This window comes from Corapipo altera, unplaced genomic scaffold (assembly GCF_003945725.1).
Source record: "Corapipo altera isolate COAL_440 unplaced genomic scaffold, ASM394572v1 22, whole genome shotgun sequence".
NCBI lineage: Eukaryota > Metazoa > Chordata > Aves > Passeriformes > Pipridae > Corapipo > Corapipo altera.
The window spans coordinates 3,105,418-3,124,798 of NW_020884886.1; the positions used below are offsets into that span (position 1 = coordinate 3,105,418).

The 19,381-nt window shown below is 38.3% G+C and overlaps 1 protein-coding gene across 10 annotated transcripts in view; it reads left to right on the plus strand.

Annotated features, from left to right (window-relative positions):
- PPP2R2C (protein phosphatase 2 regulatory subunit Bgamma) overlaps positions 1–19,381 on the plus strand; it is a 191,818-nt gene that overhangs the window by 76,699 nt on the left and 95,738 nt on the right. For 3 of the 10 annotated variants that reach the window (XM_027642810.1, XM_027642813.1, XM_027642811.1), the window contains exon 2: positions 17,581–17,730. The exons of the other annotated variants lie outside the window; for them this stretch is intronic. In XM_027642810.1, coding sequence (XP_027498611.1) covers positions 17,682–17,730 — 49 coding nt within the window. In that variant the 5' untranslated portion in view covers positions 17,581–17,681. The remainder of the gene's footprint in view (positions 1–17,580; positions 17,731–19,381) is intronic. 10 annotated transcript variants of the gene reach the window in all.

A 19,381-nucleotide genomic window follows, 5' to 3' on the forward strand; every position in this document is an offset into this window, starting at 1 on the left:
GGCTTCAGGCTCAGTTTAAAAACTGATTTTTTTTTTCCACCAACCACTGAATAACAGAGTTCAAGGAATATAGTCAGAATTTTGGGTCAGGTGTCAGAGCAGAGGTTGCAGACAAGGAATAAGAAACACCTTAGGCTCACATTGAATAATATGTGGACTTAGCATGGTCACAGTTGGGACACCCCCATGCTGAAACATTGTTTCCTTTTCATCTTTCTGTTTGTGAAGACAATGGAGATCTCTGTTCATATGTAGGTGATCCCTCACAGGTTTGGAGCTAGGGCAGGGTACATCAGTCTGCGTGTGATGATCGGGAAGGAACTGTGTAATGTTAGATTGGTCAAAAGGAAGCATTTATTTGATGCACTTAGAAATATTTCATGTGTCAGTGATGGAGTTCTAAAAATAAATTGCTGAAATGCAGCAGAAGGAAATTCCTTCTAATCGAAACTTTATGCCACTGGCATCTGGAAGTAAAAGGGAGACTAAAGCACCAAAGCCACTGGAATGAAAACTCATTGCTCAGCTCTCAGGCTGTGCAACTGATTTCACAGATTTACCAGGTAGATATCATAGGCTTCTAACATGTCCCTGTTTAGAATAATTGGGATTGTAGAAAGGAATTTGTCACCTGTCTCTCTGGGTTTCATGAAGGACTTAAGTTTTTACCCTCCATTAATCTTTGGGTTGACAGTTTTAGTCCAGCAGTTTGTGACCGGGATACCATTATCAATCAGTAGCTGTAAAACAGTGTATATGAAAAATGCTTGGTTTTCTACTTATTTAGTAGTCTACTGAATATAGCAATATGCATAGCAATACTATGGCATCTGTAAAGGTTCAAGTGTTGCCACACATGGAAATCATTGCAAGACCATTGCCAGTGCTGAACTCTTACAAGGCAGGAAATTTGTTTTTTTGTTTGCACGCATAAAGCCAACCCTCTCTGAGACTTTGGATATTCCTGTAATGCAAATAATAGAGAAATATGTATTTATAGCTTATCGCAGACTCTGTGCAAGGAACAAACAAGCAAATAGCCCCCCAAGTCCCACAATGTCAACCTCACTCATTTAATTATTTTCTTTCGAGTGCCTAGAAAGTTGAGGCCCATTGAAATAGCTTTTGAGAGTGTCACCTTTAATCTTGTAGCAGAATATTTGAACTCAGGCGTTTGAGTATTTGAGAGTATTTGAACTGAAAACAGTTTAACGGAAAAAATATCACATACACAGGATGAGATATTCAGACAAAAATGAAAAGGTGATACAGAATGTAAATCTTCTTTCAGGGGCCTTATGAGAATGCCATCTGATTATCATCATGACAAGTACAATACAGGTAAACCATCATCCTCTGCATTCCATAAAATCCTGACTCACAAATGAGTTAAGTTTTCATAAAGTCAAACTATCAGATCAACTACAAAACCCCATGTGAAGTGGCTTTCTGATATTATTCCTAAGACAGCTAATGAAACCTAACAGCTCAGGAGTATTGAGGTTGATGAAATCTGAATTTTCAGAAAGTTTTTTCTACTTTAGCGTGCAGCAAATGAAAAATTAGCAGAATAAATACTGAGACCCTAGAATTGTTAGATTTTATGGGGTAAAAGGAAGGTTTGTTTGCATTTACGTACTGTTTGCCGTTTTCTTCTTGGGCTCATCTCTTCTACATTTGGAGTTGATAGAGAACTTCTCTTCTGCTTAGTTGTTGTGCCAGGGGGCTGTGGATTTTGGTAGATTTTCTTTTGCTTGATCAAATTCTTTAGGGTCTTCTAGGGAGATGAAGCAAATTAGGGAATGTGTTCTTTTTAAAAAAATACTTAAGAATATGCTTCAGGAAAAAGAAAACTTAATTTGTTCTAAAGGACAGATGCATCTTAATAAGAACTTAAATTTTAATCAGTCCCTTACTTTTTATTATTCTGTAATGAAAAAAACCCAGTGACTAAAATTCCAGGAAATAGATCTGAACTTTTGGTGAAAAAAATATTTGAGTCGTTAGCTGGAATCTTAGGGCAAAAGTGGCTGGAGTGCAGTGGTTTTGTTGTAACACTGTTTACCAGATCCTGTCTGTGGATATGTGTGTTAAGTGCTGAATGACCTAGTGTGATTTATATTGCTCTGTAGTTTGTCAAAAGAAAAAAAAGCTTAATTTACTAATTAGTAGAAAAGAATGAAAAAATGTATTCTGGCGGTTTGGGACCAGGTTGGGAGAGCAGCATCCTGTTTGTCCTCTGGGGTGGAAGCAGTAGAGATAAATTCAGAATTACAACATTTATTCTGGATAAGAGTTGCCTTCTTTTTTTTATTCCAAGATAGTTTTTACACCAACATTGTTGTTTTGTGAGAAGAGAGTCTCTGTACTAGCTTTCTTAATTCTATAGCAGTGCTGGAGTGAAGGCTGCCCATATAACTCAGGCAAAACACAATGGTACAGTATTCTTTAACCTCCAGAACTACCAAAAAATATTCAAAACAATAGATGTGCAGTTAGAAAGGACACTTCAAACGTAAAGAGATTTCTTTCCTTCTGTTTTTGGTAGGATTTTGGATAGCCTTTTTTTTGTTCTATGGCCCTGTAGGATGGTGCTGCTAGATTAATGCTGATGCTGCTGGTTTCTTCCCTCCCTCTCCTTTCTGTTGCATCCCCCTTGCCATGAAATGTCCTCTTGGCTAAATGCTCATGCAGAAGAAAACTGATGGTGTGGCCTGTGAACTTGGCCTGCCCTAGTTTTAACAGCTGACAGTGCAGTGACTGTGCCAAGTGCGTTGTGAATTTGCTGCCTGTACCCTTGAACCTCCTCAGAAATGTGTAGGGATTTCTTGTTTGGAATAATCTCCGTTGCTGGGAATGCTGCAAGTGTGTGTTTTCTTATAACTTGTACTGGGAATCTGACACAAGTTCTGAGCAGATGTCATGCTGTTTTGAGCTGAGGAACACAAGGTAAAAGGAAACTGGGAGACACATGCCATTGAACCTGGAAGTATTAAAACTTTTTAATCCATGGTGCTGCTGGTTTCACATGATAGAGATCATTATTTTTTAGTATTTTCCTCATGATGATATTTTTCTTCCAAATATTTATACTCTTTTGCTTGTGCTGTTGGCTTGTCTACATAGAGTCTGTGTGCTGAAGCTGCTTAGAGTTGAGTCTATGTTGTAGAGATCTGTTCCACTTGTTGACCTGGCTCTTGACTTCCTTTCACAGGAACGGGACATGAATGAAGAAAATGCTGCCGTTTTAATGTTAGATACAGAAAAAGTCTTCTCTGTTCACAGGATCAGTTTTGTAGCATCAGTGTGCAAAAAAACCCAGCTGAACTGCTTCTTTCAGGCAGCTGGCTGTAGAATTGCATGGAAATGGGAGTGGAGGAGTGGTTGATATCAACAAATTTACAGAAGCCACTGTAAAACAAACCCAAAACCTCTCCCATCCTGGAAAGATTTATAAACAGGGCCAGCAAGCAGTTCTACTTCTCACCTGACTTGGACTTAACAGTTTAGCTTAGAATTTTCCTTGTAGAGCAGATCTTGTTTTGCATCATCTGCAGAGAGTGTGTCACCAGTTACACTGTGCTTCATCTGGACAATAAAGTATGTCTTTTTCCTTCTTTCCGTGAGCAAAGTAAACGTAAAATCTAAACTGAATGTTTGATGATTGGGAAAATTCACTGTTGTTGGTCACTCTTTACAAGATCCAATGCTGTGCTAGAGGGCAGAGAGCCCTGTGGTATGAAACCAAACATTTCGCTGAAGTCAGTGTTACTAATTTCAGCAAAGCGAAAATTTCCATGGCCTGTGTCTAAGACTGAGTATAATCTAAATGTTATTTGTCTCTTAAAAATATGAGAGCAATAGTGGGATGGAGACAGAGATGTATAGTGGGAAGGGGAAGGAAGACGGGAGTGTAATTGTAAAACTGTAGGGTGTACTCATTTAAGATCACCTTGCTCCTTGTCCAATGCCAGAGGCAGAAAATCCTAATCATGCCGGGAGCTAAACAGCTGTTGCCCTCCTGTACAAGCTGATGCCTTCAAGGGTTCATTTACAGAAAAATACAGAAAAATAGAACTGTAAGCGTGGGAGTGGGTACACATAACAGGACAGGCTAAGCTAATGAATCTCTAACTTTGCAATATGTGTATGTGTGTATGTGGATATATATCTCTCTGTGCATTTCATAGAATCATAGAATCAGCTGGGTTGGAAGGGACGTCAGAGATCATCAAGTCCAACCCTTGATCCAACACCGCCGTGGTTACTAGACCAATCCAAGTGCCACATCCAGTCTCATCTTAAAAAGCTCCAGGGACAGAGAATCCACACTTCCCTGGGCAGCCCATTCCAATGTCTGATTACCTGTTCTGTAAAGAATTTTTTCCTAATATCTAACCTATATATATACTTTGCAATATATAGACTTTGTTTTCTTTTTTCAAATCAGAGTAAAATCTGGCATTTAATTTAAATGTTTTCTCTTTGATCTGCCTCTTTCAAATCTGATTGAAACAGCATGCTCTGTTATTGAAACATAAGCTGCTCTGCTATGCATTTTCTATTTTGAATGCTTTAGGATTGTTACGTGTTTCTGTAGTAATAAGTTAAATAAATAGACCTGTAGCAGCAATTTTGAAGGTACAAGCTTAGAGTGCACACATCTGTTGTGTATATTTGATGCCTCCCCGCCTACCCTTCTCCTTCCCTGCCTTTCCAATGAGCCTTTCTAGGTCTGTCTTTTTGGTATAGTTAGCTTGCAGTGCTTGGTAATGTTGACCATGGTTCTGTGACCATAACCATAATATTCTGAATATAAAAGATAAATTATTTTATCTGTTCAGTTTTCTCCTCCTCCTTTTTCTGTGTAGCCTCTCTTTGTCTCTTCTGGTGAAGTGCTTCTGTATTGAGGACTCCACAGAAGGTAAAGCTGGCATACTGACATCTTAAATCTTGCTTGTGGTAGCTTCTGCTATTTGAAGTTTTTGAGAATTAGGAAGGATTTGGCATTACCTAAGCGTGCACATGAATGATATTTTTCCCTCACTGTTCTTGCTGGCAGAAGGTCCTTTAGGGACTTTTGCCAGCAAGTGCAAGTCAGAATAGCCTCTAGGATTGACTGCACTGCTACAGATATCAGGCAGCCTTTCCTTCTTGCTGAGCTCAGCAGAACCAGCCTGCCAGTGAGCCTGATCTATCATTTTCGAAGTTATTTCATTTTTTTCTCTCAGTAATCACAGTAGCTGCAGAGCAGAGTGTTTAGCTCCCCATGAGAGTTGTCAAACATAACCAAATATGAAATTAAATGATTGTTACAAAATAAATGCCTGGAAGAGTAAGCTTTCAGTCTTAATGCTGCAACAGAGGTACCTTTTAAAATATAAGCTTTAACATATTTTTTTTTTGTTCAAAATAAGTATTCCTTCTGAAACATAAGCTCAGTTAAGAGGGTTTTACATGTTGGGATAATTTTCAGGATGCCAGTAAATGCTGCTCTGTAGCACCACTTTCACTGCCATGATAGTTCTGTATATAAATGTTGTGGTTTAACCCCAGCCAGCAAGCAAGCCCCAGAAACTGCTCACTCACTGCCCCACCATCAGGATCGGGGAGAGAATCGGAAGGGTAAAAGTCAGAAAACTTGTGTGTTGAGGTGAAGATACTTTAATAGGGAAAGCAAAAGCTGCACACACAAGCAAAGCAATGCAAGGAATTAATTCACTGTTTCCCAAGTGCAGGCAGGTGTTCAGCCATCTCCAGGAGAGCAGGGCCCCGTAATCCTGGCAGTGACTCGGGAAGACAAATGCCATCACTCCAAACATTCCCCCGTTGCTCCTTCTTCCCCCCACTTTATATACTGAGCATGATGTCATACGGTCTGGAATATCCCTTTGGTCAGCTGGGGTCACCTCTCTTGGCTGTGTCCCCTCCCAACTTCCCATGTACCCCCAACTTCCTTGCCAGTGTGGCAATACGAAAAGCAGAAAAGGCCTTGGCTCTGTGTAAACCCTGCTCAGCAATAACAGAAACGTCTCTGTATTATCAACACTGTGTTCAGCACAAATCCAAAACACAGCCCCATACTAGCCACTGTGAAGAAAATTAACTCTACCCCAGCCAAAACCAGCACTTTAACCCAGATTTAACCAACGAATATGTATTTAATAATTAATGGTTTCTTTTTGTGTAAAATAGTGGAACTTCATTTTGTGGATGAGAATTCCTCTTTTTGTATTAGATTCTGTTTGAATTTATATTTCTCCTTCTTTTTTAGTTGTTCCAAATCCTCCCCTGAACGCTTGTTCTCTGCTTGGCCTCTAATACTGTGGATTAAAAAAAAAAAAGCAGAACTCCAGATGGTTCACTTCATAGAATGAGGGCACCTTGATTTGAAAGGCATTTACACTAGTTAAAAATCCAACAAAGAAAGTAAACAGTCTTAAGCAATGGTCCTTAAAAATTGTGTATGCAGTTTCAGAAAATCATGAGTTGTAATATGACATTGAATAAATATCTCCCAAACTTCTCACAGGCTATCAGAGAGCTATCTGAGTCCGATGGAATGTCTTAGAAGTCTGTCTTCTGTTGGTAGGTATCCCATACTTTCTGATATCTGCTGTAATAGCAGGTGGTTTTCTGCAGCTGTGCAGAAGTGGGGTTTGGTGTCTGGTCATCAGTGAGTGGTTATAGAATATAGGAGAGGTCAATCCCATGTGTGCCCCTAATGGACCGAAGCTGTCTTTTAGTAATCTTATGATGAATATCTTCCAAACTGCAGAATTCCAGTCTGCATCCTGAGACGTTCTCTGTGTGCCACTGGGCTTGGAAGAAATGGTGGATGGAATGAGAGTATTTGACAAAAGTGTTGGTGAAAATATTACTCTTACTCACATTATATGTGGTTGTGGTAATAATTGCAAAGTAACAGAATTAACAGGTGACTAAAAATGATTTTCTTATGTGAAAGAAGGTTTGTAGCAAGAAGGTACCAACTATCATGATACAATATGAAAAACCCTAGTTTCCAGAATAAAAATTTCCATTGGCTTCGATAATGCAGAGATTTAATCGAATGGTTCAACTCTGCCCTAAATCAGGATCAGATGCATATCTTTCTTGTTGTTTATACTGTGATAGCACTGAGTCACTGGGCACAACTCGTTCTGTAAACACACAAGAAGGAGGTGGTCTCTGCCCAGAGGAATGTTAGTGTTAAGTATAAGACAAGCAAGTGACAGTGTGAGGGTGTATGGGGCAACACAGGGTCATGGTGACTGGTCAGCACAAGAAGCAGCTGTAGTATGAATCTGGCTGCCAAGTGTCTTTATTTTATGATAATCTGTTTGTTGCAGTGCCCTGAGGAATATGGTTTCTTTTAGCTGAACTCAGAGCTGAAGTTAGATCAAGCTGATCATCCAGTCTCTGAAAACATTCTTCACATTGAAAATATTCTCATGTTGCCCTTCATCACTATTTTCTGCAAATAACGATGCAGTAATAATTATTAACACTCTAATAACTAACTGAGCAACTGTACTTTATACTCAGTTGTGTGACAGTCTTCTTGCACACCCTGGGACTCCAGTGGTTACTCCAAAAAACCTGACTCAGAGAACTTTGCTGGTTACCAGTGAACTATGAGAAACATTTCCTCTGGTCTCTGACATACTAGTTCTTCTTTAATCCATGCAGCAAAATACACAGAAATGTACCTGAGGTTTCCTCAAATATTGGGAAGAGAAAATCGATGGCAGTCATCATGTTGTTGGACAAAGCTAGAGGACTTCATGTGGATGAGAGAGTCTTAAGCAATTTAACCATAGAATCACAGAATATGCTGAGTTGGAAGGGACCCATCAGGATCATCGAGTCCAACTCTTGGCCCTGTGCAGGACACCCTAAGAATCTCACCATGTCTCTGAGAGCATTGTCCAAATGCTTCTTGAAATCTCTCAGGTTTGGTGCTGTGAACCCTTCTCTGGGGAGCCTGTTCCAGTGCTGAGCCACTGGAATCTCAGTGTAAGTAGATTTGACATGGATGTTTTTGTGTTTATTTAAAAGACCTGTACTGTAAAAATCTGTCACCATATTGTGTAGTTTGAATGTGGTGCAATAAAGCCTTGTCATGGGGACCTGACATGCCTTAAGTGCGTTATGTGCCCACAAGTGCCCCTTTGGTGAGGTAAAGGACTGGTGGGGCAGGGGTCAGGACAGAGCAAGTGCTCTCCAAAGTGGCTTTTCTGCAAAGATGTTAAGATATTTTCTTGTTTACTATCAGACTCCAGGCAAATTCAGTCTCTCTCTGATGGAATTCTAGGCTGTGATTGATTCATAATCTATCCTCAGAGACTTTTTATGACCTCAGATATTCCTAGCTAAACCGGATTTGAATTGTGTTCAGCTGGTCTCAGCAACAGATGTCAGATATCACTGAATAATGAGGGGTCATGTAAGAGGAAGGCAAGAATATTCACTTTGTGTAATCTTGACCAAATTAATCTTTTGTTCACTGCATGTTTTTCAAAATAATTTTGTATTTTTACTATTAGGGAAGTACTAGGATATAGATAATGTATCAGTATTGCTGTGAAATTGAGTAAAAACATATTGGGAATGTGTCTTGCTCCAGTTTACTTTTCATTCATTTTTCAGCCATTATTAAATGTTAAAATAAAAAAATAAGAGAATTACAAGTGGTCCCATAAATCAATATGTGTCCTGAACTGCAGAGCAGGTAATTTTTATAAGAGGGCAAGCCCCTGTGTTTATAATAAATCAAGTTCATTGTCTTTTGAGCTTCCTGATTAAAGTAATTAGTCATTTATGCTGATACAAAGTCAGCAGTGAATACTTTGCTTTGTTTCACAAATATTGAATCTTAACTTGTTTTGTAAGGGTCATTGGTTATAAGCAGCTCCACATTGTAATGTAAATTTTTTGTTTTGTTGGTGGGGAAGTAGTTTCTGCCAATGCAAATTAAGAAACCAAGCAACTCTCCTGCATTTAGAACAAACTGCTTTGAAGATTGTAACATGACAACTAATTTGCAGTGTCAGATAGGACATAGGTGGAGTGAGGCGGGGAGTTGGTAGTAACTCTTAGTGCTGAGGAGAAGATCTCAAGGTTAGTGAGGGTGCTGCAGGGTGTGCAGCTGGCCACCTCTCAGGAAGGCTGTGCAGGCTGCCCCACTTCTGCAGCAGCTGTGCTTAGAGCTGCCCATTCCTACAAACCACCGTGGAGAGGTGTGGCTAATGTAATTCCCAAAATCTTTGGAAATTTAAGAACTGCATATGCTTTTATATCTGCATAATACTGTTGTTACCAAAGGGACTTCACTTTGGAATGTGAGTTCTCTCCAACCAGGTGTAAAACACAGGTCGTTGCCAAGCTAAAATTCCTGGTTTTGAGCCATGGAATAGCATGCACGAAATCAGACTTCCTCCTGCTCTGTTTTAGCTGTTGGTAAGGTCAGTCTGTTCTGGGGTAGGCTCAAAACCAGCTTATTTTTCAGTATGAAAACGTGTGCATCTGGAGTGGGATAGTTTCTGTATTTCCAGGCATCAGTTCTGACCAATAAGTACTTGGCATCATTTTTGTAAGAGTTGCCCTTAGACTGGAATGAATGCATACATTGAGGACAAAAGGTGATGCTTTCTTGGAGAATAGATGTTCAGAAGTCTCCTGAGCTGTTTTTCGGATATTAGTTGGGTATGCCTGTGCTCATAGGTAGAACTAAGTAGGATGAGCCTAGCAATTTCAGTGCAAGTCTAGCTTTTCCTCTGATGATCAAGTGGTAGAAGATCTGTGAAAATGTAGCATTAGAAAGGACCTAGTGATCTACTTTGACTACAACTTCTATATAAATAAAACAAGTCTCTTTTCTGATTTGATTTTCATGTACAATTCCAGTTCAAGTGTAATTGTGAATCTCCAAATTCTTTCTTTTCATATTAGATTACATCCTTCGGGGTTAAAATAAGTGAAACCTTTCCAGCAGTTACTTTGGTGGCCTGCTGTGCAAACTAATAATGCCATGCTAATCTCCAAAGGAGTGTCAGTCACAGTCACATTTGAATTTCAGTATTTCAGGAAGGAGACAATCAAGAGAGGGAAATTAGCTGAACTAGCGCTATTTTGTATTATTTGATTTTAAAATCTACAGTCAAGCAATTACATCAAGAATGGGAGGTGTGTTTTTAAGGAGGTAAAGTTTTGTTTACAGGATTTTTTTGTGAACTACAATTGTAAAATATTAATAAGGAGACATTACTATAGGTTCTTCTTTCTTTTAGCTTACACTCCAGTGATAAATAAGTAATAACATATAGGATGAGGGTTTGAGATATTCAGCATATAAAAGAGGGTAATTGTGACTAAGTGCAGGTTAACACATGAGCTCTGACATTTTCTCGATTGTTAGTGATGAAACACTGCACAATTTTCACAAGGAAGCTTAAGAGTGCTTTAGAGAAAGACTTTGCATATGCTAGGACAAATAAAATAGGTATTTTTCAGAGATTCTTTATTTCTGAACATTCTAGCATTTTCCACATTAAAAAAAAAGGCAGACTACAAGAAGTCTCCTAAAAGGAAGAACATTGTAATTTGAAAAGAAAACAGATACTCGTGACTGTTCACCACCTGGGTATTAATGTAGGCAATTACAGGGTCCTGCTTTTCAAACATTATTATGTTAGAGCAAGAAAAGAGCCAATATTGTATTTTATGTGACCTTTCTAATACTATATATACACATATAGATTTGTGTTATTTGTCTCGGATTCACTAAATGTTTCTTATGTGTGGCTCAAGGCATTTATTTATTGCAAGGCTTCAAGCTGTGGTAAGCAAGGTCATAGATTAAGAATTGATTTCCACAGTTGCTCTAGCATACAAACTAAATTTCTCTTGGTTGGTTATAAAAACTACAGCTGGGCATAAATTCCGCTTTTCAACATTGTCTTGAAAATGAATGTTAAAGCAAATGAGAAAATGTTCTGTGTGTGTTGCATGCTTTGTTTAGACTTTCAGCTAAAACTTAAGGAAAGTAAATTGATTTTATGCTGCAAAGTACTAAGTAAAACTGTGCTAGTAATAAAGTTTTTATTTCACTAGGGGTTTTTTTTGTTATGACTATTATTTTTTTATTCAGATTTTCTGGATAGTTTCTGTCAAATCATATTTTGATCAATATCTTGTTTAGTCCTTTGTATCTGCTATATGCTCCCAGAGTAATTTCTAATTACAACAGGGCTTTCAAAATGTAATATAGTTTCTTTCCTTTGGAAACAGACAATCCTACTAGAAATAGAAAATCCTACTGTTTTGTTAGCATTGTCTATAATGTGAAACACATCATCTTTTAAACTGTTTTTAGACTGCAAACTGAAAATTCACTAGGTCAAGGAAGTATGTTCTGCACATGTTCTTAAAGTGTTCTTTGTGCGTTGTGATGTTGAGTTTTACTTTTAAGGTGTACTTTGTGTTGGTCACAGTAGTAGAGCCTAACAGTGTGCAGCAATCAATTTGTTTCAACGTAAATTCACTCTGATGAATCTTTGCCACAATACATAGTTTTCTAGTAACTACATGATAAATCTTAAGTCGCAGAAATTGGCTTCTTAGACGCATCTTTAAAGAAAATATTTCTGATATAATATCTTGCCCTCTGGTTTTGGATTAATATGCCTAGAGCAGAAACCATAATTTGTGGTGCGTTTTCAGATCACAATCAACATCATCAGGTGGCTTTAAAAAATATTAACTTGGACTCTACTGTTCTGCACGTCATAGTTAGTGTATCTGCTGTTAGCAGAGGAACTAAATTGTAAAATTATTTTTCTAAGGTAACAGAGAGTATTGTCTTGGCTTGATGGGAATTTTTGGTTTGCAGGGCACAGTCCACACTGTACCTTATAGCACTGGCCTGTAAGGAAGAGAGTAGTGTGTCAAATGGTACTCTGTTCTACTAAATCAGAGGCTGAATTGCCAACCCTTTTCTTTACAGAAGTCACATCACGTATGTAAAGAAAAGCAGTTGGAAAGCAAAGTGTTGTGTGATGAGAGTGGTGAAATAGTTTGGTGACTAAAACAGATAGGGATTTAAAATATAAATTTCATTAAGGAAAAAATGTGTGTGGAAATGAAGTACCTCAGACATAGAAATTACTCCTCAATTCAGATGGATGTTTTGGAGAAATGAAGTTGTGAAATTCATCTGTTGGTAGTGATTCTTATCCCATCCCTGAACTGTATTTCTGCAGGATTAGAATACATGGACCTTCTTTCATGGCTGTTTCTAGCAAACCAGTTTGTTAGCACTTGATCTTATTTTGCAAAATCTTGAGTGGCAGGCTTATTTTGGTGTTTTGAAAACTGAGGATTTTCTCAGTACTGAAAATGCCCATGTCCATAGCAAAATTCCTTTTGACTTCCTTGAGATTTCCATATGGAGATATCTCAAAAAAATTCAGCTTTGTGGTGAAATGCGGTGAATCTGTTCAACTCAGACTTTCTCAGAATAGTAAAACAGTCTCACTGAAAGCCTTGTTAGGAAGGAATTATGATTATCAAGTCTGGTAGTCAGGAAGGCTTGTTGTTAGTGTATTACTGCAGGACAACTCAAGCATGGTTATGCCTGACTGAATAAAAGATTTATGCCCATTTCTAAATGTAGATTTCTTTTTTTGAAAAACACTGAAATATGTATGAAGAATTTTGGACTGATTCATTAACTTTGAATAAATTCCTGTGACAAATGAGGGACATGAAGAGAAAGCAAAAATAAATGGTTGAGCGGGACTCTTTATGTGAGGTTGGCTGCCTGCAGAGACACAAGACTAGTACAGATAGATCACTGATAATTCATTTGTGAAAAATGCTATTTGAAAACGTGCACCTACAACATGTATTTGGGACTGCTGGGGTTTTTGAGTTAGCAGAGAAGTGTGCTGCTGTGGTGACTTAGGGCCCCAAAGATGATCAGCAGGCTGGTGCACTTCTCCTATGAGAAAAGGCTGAGAAAACTGAGATTGTTCAACCTGGAGAAGAGAAGGCTCCACAGTGACCTTGTTGTGGTCTTTCAGTACCTAAAGGGGGGGCTACAAGAGAGCTGGAAAGGGACTTTTTTACATGGGCATATAGGGACAGGACAAGGGGTAATGACCTTAAACTGAAAGAGGGCAGGTGTAGATTGAGTATTAGGAAGAAATTATTTTCTGTGGGGGTGGTGAGACACTGAAACAGGTTGCCCCTAGAAGCTGTGGATGGCCCATCTCTGGAAGTGTTCAAGGACACATTGGATAGGGCCCTGAGCAGCCTGATCTAGTGGAAGGTGTTCCTTCCCATTGCAGGGGGTTGGAACTATATGATCTTTAAGGTCCCTGCCAATCCAAACCATTCTATGATTCTATGACTTCAGTCTTTCCTTTATATTTTAATTCTGACATGTTTGTTATCTCAGAACTTGATGTGAAATCTAGAAAACTCTGTGATCTTTCTGAGTTTAATTGGAAAATTAAACCTGTCAAGTTCCCTGAAGTTTTAAAGTGTGTAAATGTAAATACTCTTATCATACTGGGATTTTTGTAACACAATTTTTGCTTTTTCCCATATTGCTATCAGAATGTATGTATACTCCACTGGTAGTATTCTGTTATATTAGTGGGGATTAATGCTGCAAAATCCAATATCTGCAGCCAGAGGGCTAACCAGATAATTTCAGGGGACTGCAGTAATTTACATTTGATTGGGCTTACTTGGATGCATGTGCAACTTCTGTGCACCCCACTGTACAGCACTTGGAGCCAGACACTGGTCTGAAGAAGGCAACTAATAACAGGAATTATCTATTGCTCTTTTGTCTGCACATCTGCTTGGGAACGTAACTCCTTGGCATGAGTTAAAACAGCAGTGAGGCTTCTTTGACCACTCTGAGGGGAAAAAATACAAATCATGCAAGTAGTACCTAGTTATGCATTCCCAGCTTCATCTTTCTGCCACCTGCTGCCTTGCTCTGACATGGATGGTTCTGTGAACTACACTCAACCAGAAGGTGTGAACAACTGGTCTTGCTGAGACTCTTCTGAGCCTCCTTCTTATGTCCTGTTGCCTAAATGCCAGAAACATCTTTCCAATAACTGACAAAGAGTTAAGATTACAAAACTCAAGTAGACATGTTCATTGGGTTTTTTCCCCTTATGATAGCGTTTTCATCAAGGACCAGATGCCAGCACCAAATGATGGTGTTTGGTCCCATGTGGCTTTATTCTCTGTTGTGATGGTGGAAAATGGGACCTTGATGTTAACTGGGGGAAGGATCTGGATGAGCAAGAAGCTGCCAAACAATGAAACTGTGGGACCAAAGGAGTCCTATAATGTAGGTTTCAAATGCTCTATAATTTAAGAAGGATCAAGCTTATTAGTTCATTCTGTTTTAAAACAGCTTTAATCATACCTCATTCTTCACTGCTGCTCTGCTGTGGAATTTTTGTTTCTTGATAGGGCTGACTTGAAACATTTCAGGTTTTTCTCTCCCTTGTATAAGGGGTAAACACACAGCCAAGCATGAAGCAGTTCTGCACTAAGAATTCTATCTCTGCGGTTACTCCATTGCTGTGATTTCATTTGAGCAGCTCTAGATTTTGGTACCTGGTGCATCATTTTGCTTTCAGTTTTTAATTAAGAAGTTTTCATAGCCAGAAAACAGAACAATAGGGGGTTTTCTATCTATTAACAGCCCTCCTCCCCCCAAAAAGATTCAGCTGTGAGTGAAATGCCATTAAAAGCAACATCGGTACAGATGCCAAATGGGAAGAGACAGCAAGTATGTAATGCATTTGTTTCACAATGAAATGTATGTAAAATAATAAACTATTTTAAAACAGGTTTTCTTCTGTTTCTCTGCTTTTAATCTCAGTTCTCCATAAGAATAGTAATAATAATTTTTAACTAGGCAGCAAAGATTTCAGTTCCACTTAATGTCTCAGTAGCCTTGCACTGAAATGCTAGTATTTTTCAATACTGATACCTAATTTTAGCAATCAACCCTTATGCACTGACTGTCATGAAATTTATTACTTTCTACACTTAGAGGTTTTGATAAAGGCATGCAGACTTCATTTAATGCATCACTATAAGACAAAATGAGACGATGGATTTTTCATAAGGACACACATTTTTGTTTACAGATAGATGAACACATTAAGCTGTGCAACAGCTGTGTCTAACTAGATGTAGAAGTAGGTGTTTATGCTGGGCACAAGTTACTTTTTCTCCCCAAATGCAGGCAGAAGGCCCAGATAAAAACATAATGTTTAGTTTCTAGACAGAGTATAGCGTCCTTTTTTTAGCACCTACTTTATTATACAAACATGTTTATTGCTGTGCAGGAGGACTGTAGCATTCATCATAAAAACCCACATCTGAGCAGAATAAGATGACCTTTCCAAAAGAAAACTTGCAATGAAAGTTCTTACATTTGAAGTGCTGTGGCTGACTTTCTTAAATGATGGTTATTTGCTCATCTGTCCCATTTGTTCAGAAAAAATACTACTAAATCCCGTGATAGACACAGTAGAACTTATTTGATCATGGGAATCCAGTATTCATTGCTTGAGAGCATTTGCTTTTCTGAACAATAACTCTGTTTGTTAATGTTCTTGTGAGAACATTAATCCTAAATCAGCATTTGGAGCATACATACTTCAGGTGTGAATACACAACCAGAGCTTGATACTATAGCTGTTGTGTCCCATTTATTTGTTTGGTAAGTATTTTCATATTTTTAAAATAAAATGAATGGGTTTTCTTTTTTACCAAAGTAAAATTTTTGCATTGGATGCTTCATCACTAAAAGTCAGCATTATCGTGGATCCTTTCTCAGTCTTTTGCAAACTGTAGTACCATACCTTCTGAAAAACATGAATGTGGATTTAGAAGAACACCTTGAATTGCTGATGGAAGTTTAAGAAGAGGCATCAGCAGCATAAGATGGCTGTACTACAATTTTCACTCCACTGGAAGCGTGCTCAATGTTTTGCAGTGCCATGCATGCTCTGTCACATGGCATACACCTAGACTGGCTCACCCAGCAGAAAAACGACAAAAACATGCAGATGCTGAGAGAGATGCTTGGAGAAGCTGAAGAAGTAGAGTCCTCTGGTGTGAGAATTCTAGGTATGCCCTTCTTTTTATCAACAAAATGACATAGTACTTGAACTATTGATTTTCTTTTACTTGATTTCTGAATACAGATTTGCTTGTAATATTTATTGCTTTCTTGTTGATAGGGAGTTGAAAAAGGGAGTTGATCAAAACATAAAGGGCAGTTCATGTTAATACAGAACTTTTTTTCCCTTTTCCACCCTCTCAATAAAATGCAGTGGCATGGGACAATTTGGATGCTCTCCTAATGACATGGAAAAACAAAAGAGAAGGCCACACACTTGCAAAATAAAAATTGTTATTTGCTCATTTGAAACTGGCAAGGAATCAGCCAATACATTGCTCCATGACTAGCTCTGAGTTACTAATGGTACCTGAACAGTTTTTATGTATGACATCATTCATGTACTTGATCATCATTCTCTCATCATGTTTTCTGTTCTTGGCCTGTCCGAGTTCATTTCTGGCAGACAGAAACCTATGTGCTCTTTTTGGATGCCTTTTGGTTTCCAATTTCCTTTATTTTAAAAACAATCAGATTGCAAATCTTACATGAGGAATGAGTGTTGGAGCTCATCCTTGCTTTGCTGTCTGGATCATGAGCATCTGACATGACAGTTCTCTGCTTGCTGCAAAACTACTCTACTAACTCCATGCTGTTCTGATTGCTTTTTGTGTGCATGTTTCCTGACTCATTCTTACCTTTTTTTTAAATTCAATAACAGTTATTTCTCTTTTATTCAGAAAGAGAAGGTGCTGGTAAAAACTAGTTAAACTGGACAGTAATAGAGAAACAACCAGCTATTCAGACTCAATTTAAGGAAAAGATGTTGCTCCTGTACTGTCCTCTTTGAAATAAACGAAGAGGTGGTTTTATTCTTTTGTCCACACACATCTTTACACTTCATTGCTAAACTGAGATGCTTTCTCTACCTAAAGTTAAAGTAACCCTAAGAGTAGTCTCTTTAAGGAAGTGAACCCACATGATCTGTGTGCTTTCAGTCTGTATTTGCTGTTTGCAAACTGAATGTAATTTGGTTTCACAGTACTCTCAGTGTGCCAGAGAAGAGCTAATCCTGTGGATGAGTAGTGTATTGCCCGTATTGCCCATTCCTAGTCCTGTCAGGCCATATGAATGAGCATGGGCCTGTGCTGAGGCTTCCCCCTTAATACAGTCTTGTAATTTGGACTGATGTAACCTCTTTATATGGAGTGGAGAGTTTGTACTGTGAATTACAGTTGAGTTTACAAGGGAAAAGGAGCTCAGATACCCACTGAAAGAGCTACAGTATTGGACGTAGATCTCACTGACACCCAGTCTTGAAAAGTTGAGGACTTGAGGGAGAAATTAAATGACCTTTCTGTTGTATAGCAGAAGTGGATCAATGGCTTTGTTTTTATGTTTTTGTTTGAAAGATATTCCCTGCTGGCTGCAGAGTGGGTGGATTCAGCTTCCTTCTGGAGCCTGAGCAAATCATTTGACGAAGATCTTGCTTTCTGCTGCATCCTAAGACAACATGGAAGGGGAAAGCATCTATGAGGTTGATTCTGGAGATGGACTTGGAGGTAGGGATGCCTATCACTTACTTTGTTTCCATCCCAGATGCTGGTTACAGGGATTCCTTATGACAATGGACCTTGGAACCGACAAAAAGCAAATATGATAAAAGCATCTACAGTTCATTGATTGTATTTTTGTTACTTTACAAACAGGGAATAAAAATTTTTCAAAACAACTGTGTCCTAGAAGTGGCCCACCTAGACAGTGCATGTTCTGAATGTTGTTATTTAGAATCTAAGATGTCCCAAAAATAATGCAAACACTAAAGACTTACAATAAAAGTAAAGCAATTTCTTTCTTTCTTTGTTTCTGCTTTTTCTGTGTCTCACACACTAAGTAACTGTACTGCACACACTGTTTTGTTTGTATTTTTTAACTGGACTGCAGATGATGGAATGAAATGGTACTGACCCTTTTATGCTACTGACCCATGTGTAGATGGAGACTTTCATTGACCTAAAATAAAGAATTTTTGTTCTTACTTAGCTACTAATTCTACAAGTGTCCTTTGGTGATTTAGCTAACGTCATTGCTGTGGTTTATCATTTTCATAATGGGGTGAAAAACTTCTCAGAGACAATAATATTATATCCTTTTATAGAGCTGCTGGTTTTCTGTATAATGCAGGGGATCTTTGACTGGGTGTTTGGATAGATCTGTCTGTTTTAAATTCCTGGTTTAACACAGCTTCTTCTGAGACTAACCAGTCAAACATCTTTAGTTTGCAGAACACCTTAAACTGCCTAGGTCAACTCTCTTTTGAACTCAGAAACCTAAATATTATGGGAAATAATGAAGTTCTACAGTAAAAGGTTGTAATAACATAAGACTGGGTGTGCTGCACATCTGTTTAATGGTTTAGATGTTTTCCTGTGACTGGACGGTAATCAGGCAGATTGTTTTTTGTCTGAGTGTACTGTGCTTGTGCTAAGATGCCCTCTTCTGTGTTTAATATTTCTGTAATTCTTTTCCTGAGCCCTAGAGGTATCAACAGTACTGTTAAGTAGGAGGAACAGTTCCAGCGGTCTTGCCACTGAGTTTCCTTCTCATGGATAAGTTGCTTCCAGACACTCATCAGTTGGGCTAACATGCAGATATATATTCTTAAACAGTTTACTTTTTTTAACAAAAAAAATGATGGTTCAAATTACTTTTAAATTTCCTGATAATACTGTCTTATGAAATAATTATTTTGTTATAATAATAATTTTGTCATAGCAAATTTTGTGATAAGAACTATATAAGTATTTGTGCTCAGATAATGCCTTTCTGCTAGGTGAATGAAGGATAATAGAATAGCAGGATTCTCTTTGACATTCTGTTGTTCTGTTGCCCTCTTCCAAAGTTTTGGAAACAACTGGAATCATGGTTATGGCAGTTACTTTCAAGCACTACTTTTGGCATTACTATTATGTACTTCAATCAGTGGATGTCTCCTGCAGTACTGCAGCTTTGTCAAGTATTTCATGCCACTTTGAGTATGGAAAAATTGTTCAGAACTATGGTCAATGACAATTTTGTATTCCAGCCCTCCCTGAGGTCTGACTTTTGTTGTTGTAATAAGTTTCTGTCCTTGATCAACATTTTTCTAATTTATACAGGCAAGAGTGAGTGTGTTTCTAAGTATGCAGAATGGCTAACTATTTTTCTGACTTG